The sequence below is a fragment of the Anser brachyrhynchus genome (genome assembly GCF_964034855.1).
Source record: "Anser brachyrhynchus genome assembly, chromosome: 35".
In the NCBI taxonomy this organism is placed as follows: Eukaryota; Metazoa; Chordata; class Aves; order Anseriformes; family Anatidae; genus Anser; species Anser brachyrhynchus.
In genome coordinates, this window is record NC_137728.1 from 123,010 (window position 1) to 141,159 (window position 18,150).

Genomic DNA, 18,150 nt, shown 5'->3' on the forward strand with positions numbered 1-18,150 from the left:
AATAATGAATCATTTTTACTTTATCCTTTCCCCGCCTAAAAGGGGAATCACTCCAATTCTTAATCATTAACACCAGTGGACTATCTGGGGGAATAGGGGGCAACCTAGCACTAGGCATTACCCCACCCATGGGACCAGAAGGCTTACTCTTCTTCTGTCCCATCTTCCGGAGTGCCTTCACACACACACAGCCGCTTCCCCCTGGTCATGGCCCAGTCCCTCGCGGGATGTGGGAACCGCACTACTGAGGGGTCCGCACTCACTTCGTCCGCAATTGGACGTCTCACACAGACGCACTCCGGGATCACCAACCCCAACCGAACGGATCACTGGCCTATACTTACCCACCCCGTGGGTCTTCGTTCGGTCTTCGTGCACAAAGATTGCTTGGGGTTACCGGTTTTATTTGCTTGTGCCTAATTTTAGGGTTCGTCGGTGAAGGGCTCGAGTGAGGCTTTCCGTTCCAGGGGTCGCCGAAATCGGCGGGGCGCCTCCCCCGAAAGGGTCCTCAGTCAATTTCCCTTCATCCGAGTCACGGCACCAAATTTGTTATAAGCGAGACCACGCAATTTTCTGGTCTATCGAAGATAATTTATTAATTAAGTAAGCAGGTACAAGCAAAACAGCTCTGGGCGGCTGGGGAGTCTCCGCTCCATCACAGCACGCAACTTTCCCTTTTCAGTGTCGCCGTTTTATAGCATCCAAGTTCGGCTTGTCAGCATCCAAGTTCGGCTTGTCAGGACTTGTTGAATCTTCTGAAGCTGTGCAGTTCGTTCTGTTTCTTTCAATGATCATGCGTTGTGCTCGTGTTCAAGGGTAGTAAAGCAGCAAACAGTATTTCATAGAGTCTTTGTTTTACTAAGGACGTTTATCCAACACCCCCTCCCCACTATCTACTTGCTTAGTCTTCCCCCTTAACAAGATCGTAAATTGCAAAACATTATCTTCTCAGCAGATTCTCTGAATTCTTTTTAAAGACAATGAACAAACACCCGCTAATTTATCATATCTAGCATCTCCTCAGGGTACACAAGCACCTCCAGGGGCATCCAGCTATCTTCCTGGGGACCCCCAGCACTTCCCTGGGGAGATGTTTCAATAATGCTGCAGTGGGGTGCCTGAGTGCTGTGGGGAGATGCGTGGGTCCTCCAGGAGGATGCTTGCGTTCTCGGGGGGTTATGCTTGTGTGCCTCAGGGAAATAGCCGTGTTCCTGGGGAGATGCTCTGCTGCTGCTGGGGAATTGTAGAATCATAGAATATCCCGAGTTGGAAGGGACCCATAAGGATGATCAAGTCCAACCCCTGGCACCGCACAGGTCTACCCAAAATGCTTGGGTCCTTAAAAGGGTCATGTTTGGATGCCCTGCAATGATGCTTGGGTGCTCCAGAGAGATGCCTGGCTGAGCCAGGCAGAACCTTGTGAGCTCAGGGTGCTGTTGGGATCTCCTGCAAGGTGCTGGAATGCCCTTGGATGATGCCTCACAGGTAGAATGTAGTGCTTAGGTGTCGTGGGGAGATGCTTGTCTACTCCAACACAAGGCTTGTGTGCCCTGGGGAAAATCTCGGTGATTTCAAGAGGTGCTTATGCTCCTTGGCGAGAGGCTTGGGTGTCATGGGGAGTGCTCCAGGAAGATGCTTGTATTCCCAAGGGAGACTGGTTCTTTCCCTAGGGAGGTTCATGTCTTCTCTAGGGAGGTGCCTGAATGCTCCTTGGCCATGCTCGTGTACTCTGGGGAGCTGCTTGGCTACTCCTAGCACAACAGAGTTGGGTGGTGTGGGGAGATGCTTGGGTGCTCCCAAGATGGGGAATGGTCTGGGGAATGTTTGGGTGCACCTTAGAGCACAAAAATCTATCCCCTCATCACACAAAGTTCTGCCCCAGCCACCCAAGCATCTCCCTGCAGCACAAAAGCACCTCCCTGCAACACCCAAGCACCTCATTGCACCTCACACAGGAACCTTCCCACCACAGTCCTACATATGACTGGAGAATCCAAGCATCTCCCCAGGGCTCCACAACACCACCTGGGGCACACAAACATCTCACTGGACATGGGAAGCACCTCCCTTGGCACCCAAGAGCTTCCGAGGGCTGCACAAGTACCTACCAGGGTCATTCAAGTATGTCCCCGTGCTCATGCACGCACCCCCCAGGGGACACAGATACCAAGGAGCAGGAACCAAGCATCTCCCCACAGCACTCCAGCATCTCCCTGGAGCCAAGCATCACACAAAAAGCACCCAACCATCTCCCTGGAGCACCCAAAATCCTCCCTGCAGAAACAAAGCTTTACCCTGGATCAAACTAGCCTCTCCCTTGGGCACACAAGCACATCTCCTAGGGTACACAAGCATCCCCAAATAGCACTCAAGCATTTCTCTGGAGCCACCAAGAAACAGCCAGGATCACCAATCCATCTTCCTGAGACAGACAAAAAAGTCTCTGCATCACCCAGCTGTCTTCTTGGAGAAACCAAGCATCTCCCTGCACACCCAGGGAGCATCTGGACACAGCAGCAAAGAAGCCTGGGGAGCACCCAGATTCTCCTTGGCATAGCCAAGAACTTCCATCGAGCAAGAAAGCAGCTCCTGAGTCCCGCGGGCACCTTCTCAGGCACCCAGGCATCATCTCTGCACTGGGATGAGCACACAAGCATCTCCTCCCCACCTCGGTTCCTGGACCATTCGGGCTCGCACTGCGCTTCAGCCCCTGCTCCATCGCGCACTCACCTCCCTGTCCTGCCCTGCTCTGCCCTCTGCTGCCTGCTGCCAGGGGCTTCCATCCCGACTGGGGCCTGCCCGCAACCAGGGGCCTTTTATCCCGACTGGGCTGCCGTGTCACGGCCCCACTGTGACGCCTGGGTGACACAGCCACCGCTGCCCCGCTGCCCATTGTGACGCCTGGCTGACACATTTCCTGCGTCCCATTTCCCTGGGACAGCCAAACACCTTGCTGGGCAACGCAATCACCTCCCTTGAAGACCAAAGATCTCCCGGGGGGACCCAAGCATTTTCCCAGGGCATGCTGCCATCTCCTCAGGGCGTTCAAGCACATTCCAGGAGCACACAGTCTTCTGGAGGCACCCAAGAACATTCCCAGAGCACCCGAGCATCGATTTGGAGCAAGAAAGCACAACACAGGGGCACCCAGGCATGTCTCAAAAGCACCCAAGCATCTCCTTCGTGCAATCTAGCATCTCCTCAGGGTACACAAGCACCCCCCAGTTTTGGGGGTTTCCCCTCAATTTTGGGTTTTCATCTCTCCATTTCAGCGTTCTTCCCCACAATTTTGGGCTTCCTTCTCCAAATTTGGGGCTTCGCCCCCCCCCCACATATTGGGGTTCCCCCTCCATTTTGGGGATTCCCCCCCAATTCCAAGCCCTCCAAAATTTTGGGGTCCCCCACCATCCTTTTTTGGCCAAATATTAAGGTTCTTTCCTCCAATGTTGGGGTTCTCACCACATTTTTGAGGTTCCTTCCCCTAATTTGGGGCTTTGCCCCCCGAGCTTTGGGGCTTCCACCCCAACTTTGGGTGTTCCCCCAAAGTTTTGGGATTCCCCCCAGGTCTGGGGGTCCATGTCCAATTGTAAAGTTTCACACTTACATTTAAGGGTTCTTTCCCCCAGTTTTGGGGTTGCCTCCCACAATTTTGCGGTCCAATCCCCCTTATTTGGTGCTTCAACCACCCAATTTTGGGGGTCCCCCACCATCCTTTTTTGGGTTTTCCCCTAATATTAGAGTTCTTCCGCCTGAAGTTGGGGGTGCCCCCACAATTTTGAGGTTCCTTCCCTCAATTTTGGGGGGTCCCCTACCCTTCTATTTTGACCTTCCACCCTAATATTAGACCTAACCCCTATCAACCCTCACCCCTAACCCTAAGGCCCCCACGGATCTAACCCTAACCCCTGCACCTAACCCTAAAACCCCTAACCCTAACACCACTAGAAACCCTTACAGCCCTAACCCAATATAATTTACCACACTAAACCCCTTAAGACCTGTGCCTAAAAGCCCTAACCCAAAAAATTAAGACCCTCAGAACCCTAACCCTGGAGACCTTAACCCGAAAAAAAATATTAAAACCTTAAAACCCTAACCCTAAATACCTGACCACAAATAAAACCCTAGGACCCTAACCCTAAAAACCCTATCAACACTAAAACCCAAAAAACTCTAAAACCCTAACACACTAACCCCCAAACCCTTAAAACCCCAACCCTAACAACCTTAAAATCCTAACCCTGAAACCCAACCCTAGTGCCTTAGCCCTGAAACCTTAAAACCCTAACGCCTTGTTAGAAACACTCTGTAACCAATAACATAGGCTCAGGCAAGGATCTCAGTGAAGTAGCATTTTTATTCATGATTGCAATGGCAGGCGTCCCATGAGCCACCTACTAGTTCCATAACACAGTTTATATAATTTTTTTGTTTTTCCTCTCGATGACCGGGACCCTCCCCAGTTTCCCCATTGACTGGGTAATCCAGGTTCACAAACTATCCAGTGCTTCACAGAAAATATACAGCTGCTGGCCTGTTACAAGTCAATTTTATTTTTTTCTTGACTGTTTTCCTCTTTAAGGTGGTAATGTTTCTTACACCGTGATTTCCACCCTAGTGCTCTAAGGATTCTGGTTGTCTGCATTTTACAAGGTTGTCTGTTAAGCTTTCTTATCACTGCGAGCATATCTCAATACCACCTTCCTTCCCTCTAAACGATGTAACTCTGTGCAAAAACATTTTTATTCCCACAACCTTGATCCCCTTACCCTATCCACACCCAGATGCAGACCCCAACTGTCCACAAGCAGCTCCCAACCCCCCCCCCAATGAACTGGACCCCACCCCACCCAGATGCAGGCCCCAGGCCCCAGCCCCAGCCCCCACGCCCCAGACTCAGGCCCCAAAGGTGTACAACCAGCTCCCACCTCCCCCCTCAAAGGGAGGCCCCAAGCCCACCAGAGGACCCTAGAGCGTACAAGCAGCTCCCAACCCCCCAGGCACAGGCCCCAACCCCCCCCCGAGACACAGGCCCCAAAGGCGTACAAGCAACTCCCCATCCTCCCCAGAGGCACGCCCCAAAGGTGTACAAACAGCCCCAACCCCCCCCCCCCCAAGACCCAGACCCCTACAGTGTACAATCAGCTCCCAATCACCCCCAGAGGGAGGCCCCAACCCCCCCCCCCCCCCCCCCCCGAGAGGGAGGCCCCTAGAGTGTACAAGCAGCTCACAACCACGCCCAAGGCCAGCACCTACAGTGCACAAGCCGCTCCCAACCCCCCCCAAACACAGGCCCCAAAAGTGTACAAACAGCTCCTAACTCCCCCAACGTGGGCACCTACAGCAGACAAGCACCTCTCACCCCCCCAGCTGCAGACCCCAAAGGTGTACAAGCAGCTACAAACCCTGCACAAGGCAGGACCCTACAGTGTACAAGCAGCTCCCAACCACCCCCCAGATGCAAGTCCGAAAGGTGTACAAGCAGCTCCCAACACCCCCCCAAACGCAAGCCCCTACTGTGTACAAGCAGCTCCCAATCCCCACAGATACAGATCCCTACATTGTACAAGCAGCTTCCAACCCCCCTATATGCAGGCCCCGACCCCCCCAGACACAGTCCCCAAAGGTGTACAAGCAGCTCCACACCCCCCCTAGACACTGGCCCCAACCCTCCCCCCAAGACACAGGCCCCAAAAGCCTGCACATATGCCAAGAAAGTATTAATGCAGGTGCCAAATGCTACAGACAGGTCCAAAAGCACAGGCACACGCCCCAGATGCTCGAGGCCGAGACGTAACTTAGCTTTCTGAATTACTGGAAAGCAGCTTTCGTTCTCAGCGAGGTGTGCGCTGGCCAGCCAGGATGGGGCTTCAGGCACCTCTTCACCTGTGGAAACACACTGCCATCAGACACCGCCACGCCAGACAAACTTTTCCTGTTAAAACACCCTTCTCAGATGCCGTGCGGCATTCAAGTGACCCGCTTTGCTCCAATTCTAAAGACTGATGTTACAGCCCACCTTGCCTGTGGCACCTGATAAACAGAAGAGAAAACAATCGCAGCGCTTGGAAACCATCCCTGCACGTGCTGCTCCTTGTCACTCTCTGGCCTCATCTCAAATCCTCAGCCACTTCTGTGGAGAGCCTGCCATGGCACCTGCAAAGCAAGACGGAGACCTTTCATCGTCACCTCACGCTACTTCGCCATTCCGCTCCAACCCAGTTCATGACCAGCCCCCCTACTTACGCAGCTCTTCAGAATGCAGTTTGCTCCTTTGAGCCTGTGCGAGACACCTGTGAAAGAGGAAGAAAAGCATAGGCCAAGGCAGCATCCAAAGCCACAGCACAGCTAGGACAGTCACTCTCATCTGCTGCCTTACCTCTACCCGCTTACCTACCCCGAGGCAGATGCTTCCATCTACCCTCTTAAGCCAGCTACAACACCTCTAAAAGAGAACAGAGGGGACACTTAGAGTGACAGTGAGAACAGCAACCCAACTATAACTGCTCCATCTGTTCATCGCTCACCTTGCCAGAGGCAGCTCTGGGTGTGACGTCCCAGGTTGTACGCTGCGTTTCAGCTTTAACAAATGAAAACATAGAAGGTAATCATTCAGCTGCCAGCATTAGCACCCATCCCTCAACAACACATGGGACCCCATTTCCAATGTTATCGTTTCAAAACAGCAGACAACCTGCCTCGGCACCTCAGAAGTAGACCAAGCCAGTCACTGAGCTGCCGAACAAGTGCTTGACAGTTCCAGAAGGCGCTCTCTCCTTTGACCGGTTCCTCCTAAGGTTTACCTAAGACTGGAGGAAAAAAAAAAAAAAACTCCACATCTACGAGCTTTCAAGATTCAACGACAGACCTATCCTCTAGCACTATTCAAGCACTATGCAAACAGCTGCTCGCAAGCAGCTCAGGTCTCCCCCTCCACATTTGCCAAACACCACGGAGATGACTCTGTGCCAGCTGCCCTTCAGTACGTGCCCAGAGGCAGACCGGATGTCTTTGCCAAAACAGTCCGGACAATGTATTAGTACACCGATGGACTGCCACGTCAGCTACCATCACTAACTGCCAGGCAGGACAGCTCCAGGTCAAACACACACACACAGGCACGCTACAAACATTACGAACAAAACACAGAACACAAGGCGCAAAACAAAAAGACTCCCAGAGGGAAGCCCTACAGCGACAGCAAGTCAGAACAGGTGCTCTGCAGCAGACCCAAGGAGAGACTCAAATGTCACGACATGCAACTGGAAGCAACTGCCAGAACTGGGATGATGGAGGCATAAAAAGCCTGCCTTTAAGACAAGAGACCAGAAGGATGGGGAGTGCAAACCCCAGAAGAAAAATGCTTCGGAAATGAACTCCCAAGACAGAGCTCCTGATGAAGCCCACATGACTTCCGCAACAGCAAGGATGGAAACAGATGCCATCTGAAACCGAATATGATGCACAAGACCTGAAACACATCTGCGCTTTAAGCTGTGACTGCAAGACAAGAAGTGCTCAGATCAGCCCTACGATGATGAAACAAGCATTTAGGACCTTTGGTGTGGCTACCAAGTTGCCCATCTAATCCATCCAGTGGAAGAAGGCAATGAGGATATCAAGACCTGAGGAGCGCATAACATATGATGATCACATCAAGACACATTTGATACAAAACAAATTACACGCACAGAAGAAGTGATCTCTCTAGGCTCCCACTGCAAGACAAGAAATGCTCAGCTTCCGATTGAGCACCAGCATTATTCCAGTGAGGTCAAGTGTTCAACACCCTCAGGATGGCTTCCCCAGGGCCTGCCAAGCACCAAGAGCAACAGCACAGACAACACAGAACATGGACACCAAGCTGGAACTGCCCTGCCTGGCACGTGCTCAAGCCGTACCTGACAGAATCCCACGCCCCCACACACTGTCTGACCGTAATCAATTCCAAAAGGCCCCATCCACTGCAATGACTTAAAAGCACAGACCCTTGCCCTATGTGTGCATTCAAAACCTGAAAGCAGACATAGCACTTGCCCCCAGCTTAGCTTGGGAATGACGGGAGGCAGGTTCCATCCTCATCAAGGAACACGAAGGCTAGCCAGGACATTGCTTCCGGCACGAGGCTCCTCTTCACCTGCAGAAATAAAGTGCCATCGGGCACTGGCACACCAGCCAAACTTCTTCCAGTGAAACACCCACCTCAAAAACAAAACAGTAGTCCACTGACCTGCTCTGCTACTGAAGTCAGATAGACAAACTCGAGACAACTGCCCGCCTTCCCCTGCCAACCACCCCCAAACACACAGTATTGGCCCCTGGACTCAATTCTCAGGGGTCACAATCCATCCTCAAGGTGGGCCACAGAGGCCAACTAGGATGTTCCCAGTATCTTCTTCATCCCCGGAAAAGAGGAGTCACCCAGAGATGGGACCAATAGACTACCAAACCAAAACCAATGCCCTTTTTCCAACTTTACTCCACTCACCTTCCCGATCCAGGCTTAGCACTTCCATTTACGGTGCTGAGCCAAGGTCACATAGCTTAAACCAAGGAGAAAGAACAAACAAACGTGACAATCCACAAAACAGTCTATACCCACTCCTCTTCTTTCCTCCCCTACCCCAACAGCCAAGAAGCCCCAGACCCACGTTCCCCAACCCAGTACCACCGCTTCGCTCACTTAACATCCCAAGGAGATGCATCACGCTCCCAGCTCCTCTTGCGCTCCGAGCATCTCCAGCATTTCAGGAACTGGAACCGCTGATGCCTGGCACACCTCAGGAACGTGGCAGGAGGTGTACTCTGCTGTCGCAAGGTGCTTCCGAAGCCTGCCCAACAGGCAAAGCAGACTAACACAATCCACCGACCAACTCAGGGCTCACACTGCCTTCCTCTCACCCTTGTGCCTCATTCAAGTGTCCGTGCCCATGCCCTGGGCTACAAGAAACAAAAAGAGAAGGTCATATCCGTGATGGACACGCAAACAGTACAGCTCCTTGCAGAGGACTCAAACACAGAGATGAGAGCCAGAAAAAAAAAACACCCTCAGGTCCACAAATGCCAGAAGGCCATGAATGCACAGCAGCCCCAACAGGGGTAATCACAGACTTATCCTTTACAGATGAAAAAGGTGACCCCTGCTCAGTCTCTCCGTAATACTGCATTTATGCGGTCAAGCCCCTTGCGATGCGTACTGAAGCTCTTTGTGAAGCCTCTGGACAGATACACAAACGGCTTGATATATCTAGAGATTAAAAGATAACCCAAAAAAAAAAAACAGCAACCATACCCCACAAGTTCCCAATAGGAAGTTAGCCAGCAACCCCTCCTAAACATACCCCTATTACGTGAATTCCAAGCACTTAAAATCTAGAAGGCTGCAAGGTCTAAAGACTCTACAGCCACCCAAACCACAGGCAAAAGCTCCAAAAATATAACAAACTGTCCCTAACCGTGAAAAAGACTACACCTTACACGCCTACTGCTACTGTTTTCAGACACATGCTTACACAGGGAGCTTCGATGATACTTATCTCCTAAACCCTGCTCCATCACTTTGCCACCAAGGTTGTAACTTTGATAATATTTGCCTTAATTCTGCAGAAATCATAAGGGACCCAGAACCACAAAGCAAACACACAAAGTAAGATTGCCATCCTATCCGTAAACATGCTATAACAATTACTCACCTGAAGAAGAGCTGCATGCAATACAGGCACCTATTACTAGATTGGTTTACTCTAACAGATCCTACTAGTTGTTACCTCACAAAGATGTGCAGACCGGTCTCTACTTGGAAATGCATCAGTCCATAGACTCTGACCCACCTAAAGACCTCTGCAACTGACTGAAGGAAAAACAAAGCACTTACCCCAAGGAGCAGCCCAGGCAGAATGAGCTCTCTGATGGGATGCCTGCGACTCAGTTACCATTAGGCCCTCCCTGGAACCCAAAGCCAATCACCTGGGAAAGGGGAGGGGCAAAGCACAAGAAAGTAGAAAGAGGAGAAGCAACAGCTGTGGTTTATGTATCTATTTATACGGCTTAGCTCAACAGCATGCAGGGTGCAGACAAGAGAACTGGGTTGTTTCTAGAAGCAACAATCCCCATATGTTTTGGCTTCAGCTTTGAATACCAAAAGCTTTTCTCCTCTACGACACCTGCCTCAGGAACCAAACAGCATTCAAGTGACCTGCTTTGCTCCTATTCTAAAGACTATCACAGCCCACCTTGCCTGCGGCACCTGATAAGCAGAAGAGAAAGCAACCACAGCAGCAAAAGCCACAGCACCCCTAGGACAGTTACTCGCATCTGCTCCTTTACCTCAGCCGCTTACCTACCCCACATGGCAGATGCTTCCACCTGTTCTCTGAAGCCACCTATAGCACCTCTAAAAGAGAAACTAGAATTTTACTCTATTTGATGTAGCAAAGTAAGTGCAGCGACAACCGCACCCCAAAAAAAAACAGCTACCTCTGTTCATCACTCACCAGAGTCACTCCAGAGGTAGCTCGGGTCATGACGTCCTGTACTGCACACTGCATTTTCCTTTGTTCAGGCTGAAACGCAGTCAGAAGATAAACATTCAGCTGACAGCATTAGCACCCATCCCTCAACAACACAAGGGACCCCATTTCCAATGTTATCGTTTCAAAACAGCACTCCACTTGCCTCTGTACCTGGAAGTTAGATCCAAGCTCCAAAGGCCACCATCACCCATGCCACCTGGGAATACTAAAGGACAAAATGATCGCTGTGCTTGCAAGCAACCACCTGCCACACTGCTCCTCTGTCCCAAACAGCCTCACCTCAGACCCTCAGAGGGAAACACCTGAATGTCTTCCCTTCGCTTCGGATAAGGGACGACCAGGCTGATAAAACTCTCACCTTCCCTGACTGCTCCGTGACACGGGGATTTCCCTGTCCAAGACTGCACCAAGCACCTGCAGAGACGAGAGAAAAGCACACCCTGAGGCACCTCACAGCCACAGCGTACCTGCTGCAATACCTCTCTCTTCCCAGCTCCTTTACCTCAGCTGCTCACCAGCTCGAACTGAGATTCTTCGCTCACAGCGCCGCGGCAAACTCTGCCCGGGCCAGACAACACACACTGCACAAGCTGCATTGTTTAAGACACACGAGCTGGAACATTCCTGCCCAACAATCAGCGGCATCGCACAGGAAGGATGCCGCACACTCCTAGAAACCAAACCTACCAGTCCTGAACAGCTCCCCTGCCAGACAACTCCCCACCTCCTCCTGCCAACCACGCTCAGCACACACACTACTTGGCCCTCAAAAAAAAAAAAAAAAAAAAAGGTAACTCTGATATGACCCTGCTCAGTCTCTTGGTAATTCTGCGCCTACATGGTCAAGCCTCTTGTAGTGTGTAATCAAGCTCTTTTTAGTCCTCTGGAGAGTTACACAAGTGGTTTGATACATCTAGAGATTGAAATATAACCCAGAACCAGAAGTGTATCCCACCATCCCAAAAACAAGTGAGCCAACAACCTCTGCTAAACATCCCTCTAGTAAGTGATTTCCAAGCACTTAAAATCTAGAAATCCATAGACTCCAACCTGCCCAAAGAACCCTGCAACTGACTGAAGGAAAAACAAAGCACTTACCCCAAAGCGCAGCCCAGGCAGAAGGAGCTCTCTGATGGCATACCTGGGGCTCATATACCATAAGGCCCCACCCGACACCCTGCCCCAATCACCTGGGAAAGCGGAGGGGCAAAGCACAGGAAGGGATAAAGAGAGCAGCAGCTGCATTTTTTTATTTGGTTTAGCTCAACATTGTGTGGAGTGTTACTAGAAGCAACAACTCCTGTGCTTTTGCTTCAGTTCTGATTATTGAAATGACAATATGACCAAGTAGGTAGTTAAAACTGTTTTTGACTGTAATACCCAAAACCTTTCTTTACATAGGTAGAAATAATCTAGGAGTGTAACAGATTACAAACCACAAAAATACAATTCAATGTAGTAAAACAACTCACAGGAGAAGTAACATACCTTAGTAGACTATCCAAAAAACAAAAGGCTATGCAGATGGGTCCAAAAAAGCCAACCCAATCAAGATCTGAAAAGGGTACAGACATTCTCAAAAGGAGCAGGGAAAAAATAATGGAACAGTACAAGCCAGAAAGGATGCTGAGCAGATTTAAACGATCTGTAAGACCTCAGGAGGGACCTGAGCAGAGCACGTAGGTCTTTGGAAAGTGGGGGGAGGGAGGGCAGGTTAGGCAGGGACTAGGAATACTAAGTAGAGGAGAAAATGAGTGTTGTGAGCCTGACGTGTGTACAAGCATCGTAAAGAGGGCTCCTGAGAGGACGGGGAAACAAAGGAAAAGCTGCTTACCTCTGAGAAGTCGTCCTTGATCTTTGTGCCACAGACATTTGTCTTGCATGCTCGGCGCACGATTTTAGGGGTCCCCGTACATTGAAGGCTTACCTCTGAGAAGTCCTACATGGCTCCACCTGCGTTACTGGTTTTTTTTTTGCCAGCAGGTGGTGGCAGAAAATCCTGAGAAACGGCAGACACAGCTTCCCAAACCGTTTTCTCAATAATGGAAGCAGTGCAAACCACGTGAAAAACCACAAGTGCAGCAGAAAAACGCACCCCACATCGTCTCAGGGAGGAAGTAACTGCCCTGAGCAACGTGCCCGTCCCAGGGTGAACCCAACGTGCCCAAGGCTTTGGGGGGCAGGCAGAAAAGGAACCCGAGACTCTTAGTATGTCTCCTGAGAATCGCAGCTTACAGTTACTCTATGTCTTCAGGTCTCACAGGATGAGGCAAAGGTATAATTAATTCCTTATCCATCTCTCTGGAAAGAGCTTTTCTCCTCTCTGTGACAGAGGAGAAAAATTTTATGATCGTGGGAGTCATTATACAAAGCCACACTCAGTGAATTCACTGTTACAGTTAAGATCGTTTTTAATCAAAAACACCTCGGCCGCAATGTTACCACTGCAAACATAGCACTGCACAAAAATTCAACTCAAGATAAAAGAACAATCATTAGCTTGAGTAACAATCAAACCACTTGATTTGATTGAACTTGATTTGATTGAACTTGATTTGATTGAACTTGATTTGATTGAACTTGATTGAATTTGATTTTGATTGAATTTGAAAGAAATTTGATTGAACCACAATCAAACCCCCCCCCCACTGATCCAAACCCAAAAATTCAGACCATGTGACTAAGTGCACAGTCCAAACGCTTCTTAAACTCCGACAGGCGTGGTGCCGTGACTACTTCCCTGGGGAGATCGTTCCAGTGCACGATAACCCTCTCGGTGAAGAACCTCTTCCTGCCCTAACCCTAACCCCTAACCCTAGACCCAACAAAAAAAAAACAAAAAAAAAACACTACCCCTAACACTACCCCCAACCCTACCCCCAATCCAAAAAAAATAAAAAACCCTAACCCTAACGCTAACTCTAAACCTAACCCCCCCCAAAAAAACTAAACTTAAACCTAACCCTAACCCTAACCCTAGCAATAACCCTAACACAAAAAAATAAGTCTAATCTTAACCCTAACACTAACCCAAAAAAAAAACCACTAACACAATCCCTACCCCAAACCCTAACCCCAAACTAAAAAAAATAAAAATCTTACCCTAACTCTAACCCTAACCCTAAGCCTAACCCCAAACCCTAACCCTAATCCCAACCCTAACCCCTAACCATAACCCTAACCCAAATCCAAAAACAATAAAAAACCCTAACCGTAACCCAAACCCTAAGCCCCCCCCCAAAAAAAACAACCTTAACCCTAACCCTAACCCTAACACTAATCCTAACCGTAACCCTAACCCTAACCCTAGGCCTAATCCTAGGCCAAGGCCTAACCCTAGACCTAAAAATCCTAACTCTAAACCCTAAACCCTAACCCTAACCCTAGGCCTAACCCTAGGCCTAAAAATCCTAACCCTAAACCCCAAACCCTAACCCTAACCCCAACTCTAACCCTAACCGTAACCCTAATCCTAACCCTAGGCCTCACCCTAGACCTAAAAATCCTAACTCTAAACCCTAAACACTAATCCTAACCCTAAACCCTAACCCTAACCCTCTCCCTAACCCTAGGCCTAAAAATCCTAACCCTAAACCCTAACCCAAACCCTAACCCTAACCCTAACCCTAACTCTAATCCTAACCGCAACCCTAACCCTAACACTAGACCTAACACTAGGCCTAACCCTAGGCCAAGGCCTAACCCTAGACCTAAAAATCCTAACTCTAAACCCTAAACCCTAACCCTAACCCAAAACCTAACCCTAACCCTAGGACTAAACATAGGCCTACGCCTAACCGTAGCTCTAACCCAAGGCCTAGGCCTAACCCTAGGCTTAACCTTAGGCCTAACAATCCTAACCCTAAACCCTAAACGCTAAACCCTAACCCTAACCATAAACCCTAAAACTTAACACTAACCCTAACCCTAAACCTAACCCTATCCTTAACCCTAACCGTAACCATAACCCTAACCCCCTAAACCAAACCCTAACCTAAACCCTAACCTAAAACCTAACCCTAAGCCAAACCCTATCCCTATCCCTAACCCAAACCCTACCACTAACCCTAACCCTAACACTAACCCCTAACCCCTGACCATGACCCTGACCCTAACCCTTTGCTTAACCCTAGCCCCAGGCCTAGGCCTAGACCTAACCCTAGGCCTAACCCTAGCCATAGGCCTAAACCTAGGTCTAGGCCTAACCGTAGGTCTAACCCTAGGCCTAACATTCCTAACCCTAAACCCTAAACCCTAACCCCTAATCCTAACCCTAACCCTAACTCTAGCCCTAGCCCTAACACAAATCCTAACGCTATACCCTAACCCTAGCCAAAACCCTAACCCCTAAACCCTAACACCTAACTCCTCAGCCCTAACCCTAACCGTAACCCTAACACTCTAACCCTAACCCTAAACACTACACCTAACCTAAACCCTAACCCTAACCCAGACCCTATCCCTAACCCAGACCCTATCCCTAACCCAGACCCTACCCCTACCCCTAACCCTAAACCTAACCCAAACACTAACCCTACCCCTAAGCCCTAAGCACTAACCCCTGACCCTGACCATGACCCTGACCCTGACCCTAACCCTTTGCTTAACCCTAGCCCTAGGCCTAGGCCTAGACCTAACCCTGGGCCCAACCCTAGGCCTAGGAATAAACCTAGGTCTACGCCTAACTGTAAGTCTAACCCTAGGCCTAACATTCCTAACCCTAAACCCTAAACCCTAACCCCAACCCCAACCCCAAGCCTAAGCCTAACCCTTAGAACAAACCCAAACCTTAACCCAAACCCTAACCCAAACCATACTAACCCTAACACTAACCGTAACCATAACCCTAAACACCAAACCCTGACCCTAACCCTAATCCTCACCCTAACACTAACCCTAAACCCTAACCCTAACCCTAGCCTTAGCCCTTATCCAAACCCTAACCATAACATTGACCCTTAACCCTAACACTAACCCAAACCCCTAACCCTAATCCTAATTCTAACCCTAAACCTAACCCTATTCCCTAACCCTATCCCTAAACCTAAACCCTAAACCCTAACCCTCACCCTAACACTAACCCTAAACCCTAACCCTAATCTTAACCCTAAACCTTAATCCTAAACCCTACTAACCGTAACCCTAACACTAACCCTAGCCTTAAACCCTAACCCAAACCCTAACCCTAAACCTTATCCTAACCCTAACCCTAAGCCTAACCCCAGCCCAAGCCCTAGCCCTAGCCCTAGCCCTAATCCCTAAACGCAACCCTAACCCGTAACCCTATTGCTTACCCTAATCCTAACCCTAAACAAGAACACTAACCCTAACCCTAACCATAAGCCTATCCCTATTCCTAACCCTAACTCTATACCTAACCCTAACCCTAAGACTATCCCTAACCCTAAACTATAACCCTAACACTAACCCCTTAACCCTAACCCTAACCCTTTAACCCTAACCCAGAGCCGTAACCCTAACACTAAACCCTAACCCTAACTCTAATCCTAACCCAAACACTAACCGTAACCCTGAACCCAAACCCTAACCCCTAAACCTAACCCTAACCCTAACCGTAACCCTAAAACCTAACCTTAACCCTAACCCTAAACCCTGACCCTAACCCTAAACCCTAATCAAAACCCTAACCCTAACCCTAACGCTAATACTAGCCCTAACGCTAAATCTAACCCAAACCCTAACCCTCTAAACCTAACCCTAACCCTAAACCCTAACCCTAAACCCTGACCCTAACCCTCACCCTAAACCCTAACCCTAAACCCTAACCCTAACTCTAACAGTACTCCTAACCCTAACCCTAACCCAACCCTAACCCTAATGCTAATCCTAACCCTAAAACCTAAACCCTAACCCTAAAGCTAACACTATCTCTATCCCCTATCCCTAACCCAACCCTAACCCAAAAAAAAAAGAAAAAACCCTATCCCTATCCTCATCCCTAACCCGTAACCCTAACCCTAGCCCTAACCCTAACCCCTAACCCTAACCCCTAGCCCTAGCCCTAACCCTAACCCTAACCCTAACCCCTAATGGTGGAGCGAACCCTAACCCAAACCGTAACCCAAACCCTAACCCTAACCCTAAACCCTAACCCTAACCCGCCGCCCGAGTGCTCAGTGCGCAGCCGCGCAGCACCTTCCGCCCATTGTGCCCCTCCGGTCCCTTCGGCCCGCCCACTAAGCGCTGCTATTGGTCGCCCTTCCTCTCGTGCGCTATTGGTTGAGCTCGCCCCGCCGCGCGGCCCGCCCGCCGCTCCCATTGGGCCGCGGGGACTGCCCCTCGCCCGGCCTCCGCGATCCGATTCGTGGAGGGTCCTCCCTCCGTCCCGCCCCCTCGGCTCTTCTGTGGTCACGCCTCCCTGCTGTCAATCACGGCCGGGCCGGCTTCTGATTAGGCGGCAGCGCGGGGCACGTTTTGGGGGCGGGAGCCGAGCGGTCGCCATGGAGACGGGGCTGGGTCCCGCTCTGCGAGCCAGGCCTCTGGCCCGCTGACCTCTTCTTGACCTTTGACCCGTGACCCCGACCTCAACTGTGACCCTCCCCCCCCAGGTGTCCCCACATGTGCCTCTGGGTCCTCGCCGTGACCTCAGCTATGACCCTTGACCCCTGCCACGACCTCTGGCCCTGCCCATGACCTTTTCCCTCAGCCCTGACCCTTAACCCCAGCCGTGACCACTTCCCCTGCCCCTGACCCTTGACCCCAGCCAAGACCTTTGACCCCAGGCCTGACTTGCTCTCCCCCTCCACGACCCCCGAGCCCACCCGTGACCCCGAGGCGCAGCGGAGGCCCTGCTGTACTCTATAGCAGTGAGGCGGGGGGGTGGAGGCCCCGGCCCGGTGCCACCGCTCCTTTTCCACAATTTGTCCCCAAAACCACCGAAAGTAGCACCAGAAGCCAGGCGCGGGTCCGGAGCAACCAGCTGAACCCCGAGCCTGCTAGAACCGGGCCGCAGGCCTCCTCCAGCCCCACATTTCTCCATTTTCCTCCTTCCTGCCTGACCCACAGCACAATTTTGTTGCCAATTACGAAAGAGCCTTGCTCATGTGTTTCTCATCCAAAACAATTAAAATCAAATCTGCTCCCACCCCAAAACCAGGGCCACTGCCGAGGACTCTGGATGGGCACGAGGATGTTCTGGGGAAAAAGATACCTTTTTTTATACACGTCCCCCAACCAACCGGCATAGGCTGCAGCAAGTGGACACGTGGCAGCGTGGAGGGAGGCTATTAATTATGTTTGGAAAGAAGCTTCGAGGACAAAGAAAAGTAGTACGAGATACTTACCTGCAGCAAAGGGGTTTGCTGCTCAGGAAAGTGAGACCACCCAGAGGCAGGACGGTCTTTTACCCACCACGCAGATCAGGACCTGGTCTCTTCATGGGTAATAAACGTCCCTGGCACAGAGCAGTAGCAAGGTCGCATCTCCCAGAGCTCATCTCCTCCCAGTGCCATCAGCTCACAGGGATCAGATGTCGTTAGTAGTGCTGAAGAATCCGTGTCACTGCCCCCAGGGACCCTCGCTGGAGGAGAGGGTAGGGGCACAGGAATGCTCACAGCATTTAGGCTTCCCCTTCTGCCCACTCTGGTGCCGTTTAGGT

The 18,150-nt window shown here is 50.7% G+C and overlaps 1 protein-coding gene across 3 annotated transcripts; it reads right to left on the minus strand.

Annotated features, from left to right (window-relative positions):
• Positions 1-5,678: 5,678 nt before the first annotated feature.
• LOC308184535 (uncharacterized protein) lies at positions 5,679-17,830 on the minus strand. Of its 3 annotated transcripts, none has more exons than XM_080571683.1 (15): positions 12,367-13,183; positions 12,021-12,087; positions 10,891-10,946; positions 10,683-10,737; positions 10,494-10,562; positions 9,875-9,966; positions 8,684-8,940; positions 8,489-8,543; positions 8,038-8,137; positions 6,695-6,809; positions 6,528-6,580; positions 6,398-6,445; positions 6,247-6,293; positions 6,020-6,156; positions 5,750-5,886 (listed from the first exon to the last, which is right to left on the minus strand). In XM_080571683.1, exons 1-5 carry the CDS (start codon positions 12,413-12,415, stop codon positions 10,520-10,522), a joined length of 270 nt encoding a protein of 89 aa, XP_080427809.1. In that variant the 5' UTR covers positions 12,416-13,183; the 3' UTR covers positions 5,750-5,886; positions 6,020-6,156; positions 6,247-6,293; positions 6,398-6,445; positions 6,528-6,580; positions 6,695-6,809; positions 8,038-8,137; positions 8,489-8,543; positions 8,684-8,940; positions 9,875-9,966; positions 10,494-10,519. The 3 variants fall into 3 exon arrangements, 2 of the variants coding, with proteins under 2 accessions (XP_080427809.1, XP_080427810.1); XM_080571684.1 differs by having other exon boundaries at positions 10,675-10,737; XR_013942687.1 differs by lacking the exons at positions 12,021-12,087; positions 12,367-13,183 and adding an exon at positions 13,206-17,830 and having other exon boundaries at positions 5,679-5,886; positions 10,675-10,737.
• Positions 17,831-18,150: the final 320 nt, after the last annotated feature.

Bases quoted from the DNA above. Each gene is read 5' to 3' on its own strand.
- LOC308184535 (XM_080571683.1), bottom strand. From the start codon at position 12,415: ATGCAAGACAAATGTCTGTGGCACAAAGATCAAGGACGACTTCTCAGA. The intron at 10,947-12,020 runs GTATGTTACTTC...TCGTCTCTGCAG, and splicing joins TTTTTGGATAGTCTACTAAG to GTGCTTGGTGCAGTCTTGGA. The intron at 10,738-10,890 runs GTGAGAGTTTTA...TTTGTCCTTTAG, and splicing joins TCACGGAGCAGTCAGGGAAG to TATTCCCAGGTGGCATGGGT.